This window comes from Macrobrachium nipponense, chromosome 13 (assembly GCF_015104395.2).
Source record: "Macrobrachium nipponense isolate FS-2020 chromosome 13, ASM1510439v2, whole genome shotgun sequence".
NCBI classification, from domain to species: domain Eukaryota; kingdom Metazoa; phylum Arthropoda; class Malacostraca; order Decapoda; family Palaemonidae; genus Macrobrachium; species Macrobrachium nipponense.
In genome coordinates, this window is record NC_087206.1 from 82,030,354 (window position 1) to 82,037,853 (window position 7,500).

At 38.1% G+C, this 7,500-nt stretch overlaps 2 protein-coding genes across 3 annotated transcripts in view; both read right to left on the reverse strand.

Moving 5' to 3' along the window:
- The window catches only part of LOC135225377 (uncharacterized), an 18,029-nt gene extending 12,544 nt beyond the window's left edge, over positions 1–5,485 (reverse strand). Inside the window, exon 1 of the mRNA XM_064264709.1 lies at positions 5,420–5,485. Coding sequence (XP_064120779.1) covers positions 5,420–5,485 — 66 coding nt within the window. The remainder of the gene's footprint in view (positions 1–5,419) is intronic.
- LOC135225893 (ligand of Numb protein X 2-like) overlaps positions 1–7,500 on the reverse strand; it is a 66,192-nt gene that overhangs the window by 44,831 nt on the left and 13,861 nt on the right. The window lies entirely within an intron of this gene.

Consider the following 7,500-nt stretch of genomic DNA (forward strand, 5'->3'; position numbering starts at 1 on the left):
ACACATGTAGTATAGGTAGATGGAGGTTAGGAATCACGTGTGTGTGTATGTTTTTAAAAGAGCTTTCATACGTGCATCCAAAATATATTTTAATATAATTTAAAGGCCGTAATAAATAAGAATATATGTTCAGACATATTATATATATCTTATAGTATTATATACGTGTATTATAGTAGATCATATACATAGATGATATGTATATACAACAACTTATGTACATAGAGAGTGAGTTATGATTATCGAACGCAGATGATAATATTACGACGAATAAAAAATGACTAGCGAGAGAGAGAGAGAGAGAAGAGAGAGAGAGAGAGAGAGAGAGATCTGCTAACTCACGAACCATGACTAGAGTGAAAAATCAAGTAAGCACTTATGATTTTATAAGTCACAAGTGTTGACGAATTTCATGAGAGAGAGAGAGAGAGAGAGAGAGAGAGAGAGGGGGTGGGGGGGGGGGGGGGGGAAAGACACCTTACCGAGAAAAGCGAGTTTATGAGATTCTGGGGAATAGCACTTCAGGTAAGGGTCGGCCGGTTTAGGTCACAGTAACCTGTGGAAAGCGCTCATTGATTAAGGGACCTGGTCGTGAGTCGGAGAGAGAGAGAGAGAGAGAGAGAGAGAGAGATAGAGAGAGATTGTGTGTGGTTCAGAGAGAGTCCTCGCCTAGAGAGAGACAGACAGACAGACTGACGATAGGAATGGATTTTTGGTGAGAGAGAGAGAGAGAGAGAGAGAGAGAGAGAGAGACATAGACGATAAGAATAGATTTTTGGTGAGAGAGAGAGATAGAGAGAGAGAAAGAGAGACAGACTGACGATAGGAATGGATTTTTGGTGAGAGAGAGAGAGAGAGACAGAGAGACAGAGAGAATGTGTGTGTGTAAGCTGACAGAGTTCCGCTTCCCAGAAATCATTAGTTTTCAAGGTTATTTAGTGGAGAGAGAGAGAGAGAGAGAGAGAGAGAGAGATCGAGCGGGGGTTGGGGGGTGAGGGGGGGAGCTAAGCCCATATTTAACGCGCAGAGAGCAAATCAAAACCTAAATGACTTTAGCGGAGCGTCAGAAAAACCGAAAGACCAGTGAAGCATTGCTTAGTTCAGCGCGAATCCCCATTATTTGTTTAAGGTAGCTGTTAATCCCTTCAGCATGAAATTCAAGAGTAAAATACGGAACGATTGTAGCGGGACGGTTGGGGGTTTGCTACGGAAGGTTAGTGAATAGCGCTCTCTCTCTCTCTCTCTCTCTCTCTCTCTCTCTCTCTCTCTCTCTCTCCCCTTCAACATTTGCGACTGTCTACCAATAAATGTTGACTTGATTTTCAGTTCTCGTCACTGCTCTCTCTCTCTCTCTCTCTCTCTCTCTCTCTCTCTCTCTCTCTCTTCGTCGACATTTGCGACTATATACCAATTAATGTTGACTTAATTTTCAATTCTCGTCACTGTTCGTGAATTGGTCTCTCTCTCTCTCTCTCTCTCCTTCTCTCTCTCTCTCTTTATTCGTCAACATTTGCGACTGTATACCACTAATTGTTTACTTGATTTTCAATTCTCGTCAAGGTTCGTAAATTGCTCTCTCTCTCTCTCTCTCTCTCTCTCTCTCTCTCTCTCTCTCTCTCTCTCTCTCTCTCTCTCTCAGCAGTAGTTGCTGGTTTGTGAAATCCTCCTGACATTCGGTTCCTTAGTCAAACGAAGCTTGTATGGCGACGTCAGTAAGCATTATTATTATTATTATTATTATTGTTGTTGTTGTTGTTGTTGTTGTTGTTCAGGAGATGAACCCTATTCATATGGAACAATCCCATCACAGTGACCATTTAATATTATGGTCTCCATTAGAGGAGATAAAGGGAAACACTACACAGAAAGGAGAGATTTCACTTATTAATAAAATAAAGTAAAAAATTAATTTATAACCTAATGAATTAAGGGTTGTCTGCTTTCATCAGTTCGTGTTCACTGTCATAGTGTGTCTGCTTCAGGTCTCAAGTCGATAAATTGGTCTATTTTGGGCTCTGTGCGTTTATTTTCCGTCTTTTTCATATTTGTTTTGGTAACTTCGTAAGTCACACCAGTACTAGGTATTTCAGCCGCTCTGTCATGTTGTATTAAGTAAGGTTAGATTTTATTTCTATTCTAAATGCATTTCATTATTTTTTTTTCGTGTTTTCACTGGTTTCCTTCTGTCATATCTCTTCACGTCTGCTTGTCATGTGAGTTTAAGATAAGTTTTATTTCTGGTCTAGATAGACACAGTTTTAACCGTTATATTTACTGTTTTTTCCTTTCTGTCATATTCACTGGTTTCTGTCATATTTCTTCACGTCTGCCTGTCATGTGAGGTTAAAATAAGTTTTATTTCTGGTCTACATACACACCGTTTTAACCTTTTTTTTTTTACTGTTTTTTTCCTTTCTATGATATTCACTGTTTTCTTTTGTGTTGCTATTTGCCAGCCATGACGCCAGTTTTTCTTTGCGTATGTATTACTGTGTCTGCTTCACCTCTACAAACCCATATGTAGGTTTATCTAGTTAAGAACAGCTTCGTGGAATCAGTGTTTTTCTTTGGCTTCCCTTTCTTTTATTCTCTTTGTTTCGTGCTTCCCGTTTTACTCGTTTATGATTTATTGTTTATTCACGACGTCGTCGATTGTTTTATTTCTTTCTTTCCTTCTTTCTTTTTATTGAGTTGAAGTGGATTCCTGTTCATTCGTCATAAAGAATTTTTCCTCTTTTTCACAAACTCGTTTTTATTTCTTACGTATTTTCAAATCCTAAAATGTATAGAGCAGAACTTTATGATTCTTTTGTTTTCACCTTTCATTAGTAAGATTTACTGGTGCATAATAGAGTTTATATTCCCCAATGCATATTTTCAGTAACCCGTTTACCAGCATATTAATATTATTATTCAGGAGATGAACCCTATTCATATCGGGCATACCCACAAAAAGGCCACTGACTTGAAATGCCAACATCCAAAGAATATTAAGGTGTTCATTTGAAAGAAGTAACCGAACGTAACGGAAAGTACAGAAAGAGGAGATAAGCTATTAGAAAAACAGACAAATGAACGAATTGATAAATCAGTAAATAAAATATGTAAGTCAATGATTAAAATACCAGGCGGCTGAAATTCCAATTGCACGACGTACCAGTTGGAACAGCTAACCACAAGGCTTAGCACAAGAAAAAAAAATAATTAGACAGATGTTACCAAGTTAACGCCTTAGCTGCTGAATAAAGTATGAAACCCAAGTGCAGAAAACTTCCATAGCTTCAGCAACTTCCCAGTCACCACTCCCTTTTGAACGATACCCCATTTTCCAGCTATTATTCTTCGTTCTCTCTACGTGACCAATCCACGTTCTTTCTCTTTTCCAGTCTCCTTCGTATCTCTAGCATTTCTCGTCGTTTTATCTTAACCGCTTTCGCCTTTTCTTTCTTTCATTCGTATTCAACATCCACGATTCACTACTGTTAAGGCGAGCTGAGTCCCCACTCCTATATGGAAGTTAAGTGCTGGTGATGAATACGAATGACTGATATTTGGTTTGTGTGTGTATATATATATATATATATATATATATATATATATATATATATATATATATATATATATATATATATATACACACACACACATATATATATATATATATATATATATATATATATATATATATATATATATATATATATATATATATATATATACACAGAGAGAGAGAGAGAGAGAGAGAGAGAGAGAGAGAGAAAGAGAGCGGAGTTAACAGATGTGAAGCATGCCTCCATCCTGAACAACGTCGTGAATATTTCATAGCTACCTACAGTTGTTTCAAATTCCACCTGTCCAGTTCCAGTTGATGAGGCGTGCGCATAATTTACAGAGCCAGGTAGATCTTTATAGTGTAAATAATTCTTATAAAAGGACGTTAATTTTTTTACCAATTTAAATATATTCGTGAACATAAACGCTGCAATTGGATCACAATTGATAATATGCATAGCCTTGACAAAAATATAGTGATAATGACAAACACTTTTGTCTAATTACTCCCATAATAATATTCTTGCATTTTTATACATTTTTGTCTATTTATAAATTGATTCGTTTATTATTTTCTTATTTAATAAGTGAGGTCTCTTTTTTTCTGTTTCACTTTACCTCCTCGTACTTCTTCCTAATGAACACCATATTCTTTGGAAGCTTGAATTTTGGTCAGTGGCCCCTGTGGTGGGCTTGTTCCTTATGGATAGGGTTACCTTTTGAATAATGATATTATCATTATTTTATTATTATTATTATTATTATTATTATTATTATTATTATTATTATTTTAGAAGAAGACCCTCTTTTAATATATAAGTAATCTTATATATTATCTTTTCAATTTTTCTTATTACTCACTTCTCTGGCTCAGCGATAGTTCCTAATAATTGGCCAATATTCATACTGGGAATAATGCTGAAAGTGGTATTTTGTTTAGAACAGGATTTATTTGTCAAAAACCGGTATTATCAGTATATTGGTGTATGGAGAGGCGTTCCTCAGGTCCAGGTTAAGCAGGGGTCGTCGTCAGTTTATTATTATTATTATTATTATATTATTATTATTATTATTATTATTATTATTATTATTATTATTCTAAAAAGTTACGATGTTTTCTCCTCACAGTTGAATTACGCACCAACTATCCCAAAAGGATATGGGATAAGGAGAAGCAGGTAGTTCCTGGTCAGGGTTTTTATTGCAGGATGTTCCTTCTCTTTTACCTGAGCGGTGTCCCCAACGGTATCGTTATCGGTAAAGAAGTTAAAGGAGTAAATAGCCCACGGTGCGGACGTAATGCCTATTTCGCTGTTCCGCCGATGGTGTACCTACCTACCCACCTATACCTTCCAGGTAAAACCGTAATTAACTACCTTCCTTCACCTGCGCCCCTTTTTAAGGGTTGCGTCATCGCTTACCTGTTCACGATGAGGTAGTTCGAACTCGTTATAAATAAAAAAAACTGTGAAATAAATTGATATTATCTATGAATGAACTTGCTTTACAGAGGGTCTTTTATGATAATAATAATAATAATAATAATAATAATAATAATAATAATAATAATAATAATAATAATAATAATAATAATCAACGTAAGCTTTGTCGAGTTCATCTGGTGCTCGAATCTCTCAAAATTCCACGTTGAGAGTAGCGGTGTTGTTAGGAGAGTCCCTTGTTTTTTGTTGTTGCTGACGGTTGTGAGTGGTTGTTGTCATCATATTCTTGGGGCTTCCTGCAGGTTATTACTCTTTCTCTAATGGCGTAGGAATGTGATGACACCTTCAACCGTCCTCTGAATGTACTGTGGCCTAGTGGTACAGCACTCGCCTGGTGCGTTCTAGGTCCGCAGATCGCTACCGACCTTCAGCCCACCAGTCCACCCAGCTGTCAACCGTGCAGGGGCATTAGTGCCATCAGTACACCTCATGCGGTGCACTGTAGGTTCTTTGCAGCGTCCCTTCCACAGCCCTTAACTGCTGCCCTTTTCATTCCTTTTACTGTACCTCCTTTCGTATTCTCTTTCTTCCGTTTTACTTTTCACCCTCTCCTATCAACTGTTTCCTAGAGGTTTTCCTCCTGTTACGCCTTTCTAACCTTCTTTGCCTTCAGTTTCTCTTTCTGCGCTGAATGACCTCATAGGTCCAAGAGCTTGGCCTTTGGCCTAAATTTGATATTCCATTGCCAATTCCACCCAGCTGTCAATGAGTATTAGCTTCTATTGGGGTCAAGAAAAAGGGCATGTGAATCGGCAAAGCTGCACCTTCTTGGCCCAAAAGGGCACATCACCTATGCCCTGCCCCATTTTTGTGTATTTCTTCTATGACATTCAAAGTTCTTTTCTGTTTTTTTCCCATCTGTCGTTGGCATCGCACACCTTTACGTGTTTCTAGATTCTATAATCTAGACACCGTCCGTTCTCTGACTTGTCATGTCCCAAGTCTTATATTGCCAATTCCCAGATCTCATTTCTGTAAGTTGAGATCTCTCTACCCAGAGTCACCAAGGGCTTCTTCATTCGCGGAAAGTAAAGAGAGGCTCCTATATTCGCGAAAAGCAGAGATGGTCTTCTTTATTCGCGGAAAGTAAAGAGAGGCTCCTATATTCGCGAAAAGTAGAGATGGTCTTCTTTATTCGCGGAAAGTAGAGAGGATTTTTTTTATTCGCGGAAAGTAAAGAGGGTCTTCTTTATTCGCGGAAAGTAAAGAGAGGCTTCTTTATTCGCGGAAAGTAAAGAGAGGCTTCTTTATTAGCGGAAAGTAAAGAGAGTCACTAAGGGCTCTTTATTCGCAGTCGTAAGGATTTCTTCGGGAATGTAGTGACCTTGTCTCCATGTAATTCTCCCTGTATTTTAATATTTTACATACGATTTTGCTTATTATTGATTAATTTGTCTGGTTTTTTTTTAAGGAACTGATCTCATTTCTATATTTCTCAGTACCTTCCGTTACTTCTTTTCAAATGAACGTCATATTCTTCGGAAGCTCGAATTTCAAGTCAGTGGCCCACTGAAGTGGACTTGTTCCATATGAATAGATTCATCTGAATAATAATAACAATAATAATAATGGGCACAATTTTCCGTGTGGAAAATGAAACACTGGTTGCAGGTCCACAATAATATAGCATGTTAAAGACCATATACTCACATGTTATATCATTGTGGACCTGCAACCAATAATGATAATAATAAAATGTGCTGTTTAAAGATATTGGCGCATCCTAAAATGATAGCTTTCTCTTGGGTAATGCAATTAACAAGAAGCGTTCCAATGATTCCACTTGTTAATTATAGTACCCAAGAGAAAGCTATCATTTTTTAGGAAGATAGAGAAAAATCTCTACAAAATCAACTCGGCTGATGCAGCAAGACCTTTCAACAGTACCTGTTTAGAATTGGGTCTTCTTCCAGTAAATAATAATAATAATGCTGTGTACTTTCATATTATGTGCTGTGAATATGTCGCTGGTTGGCTGATAACAGCGAAGAGTCAGGTGGGGGGAAAATAAAGTCGATAGGGACAACCCTCTTGAATCCCATGACCATGACCTAACGGTGCCAATGTCTACATCGAGACCTCACATTCCAAAGTCTGGCTGTCCGATTAGTAATAACGCTAACTGGGATTAATCTTCTTCGTGCGCATTACAGAACTGCAATAGAATTATCCACAGGTAAAGAGTACTGTTGCTGTCATCATCAGCTGCCCACCTTCCGTTGGATATGTACCAGCCACTCAGATGACCACTTTGAACTTTTGACAGTCCACTCGTCTGATCGTCGTCATACCCCCAGCAACGACCCCCCCCCCCCCCCCAAGGTTTTTTTAGCATCTAACTTGGCGGGGGGGGGGGGGGGGGATGGGCATGGGACTGGCGATCCGGTGACTGGACTTTAAAAAGTCCAAAGTGAAACGGTGTCGTTGACACCCTGACAAGAAGTTA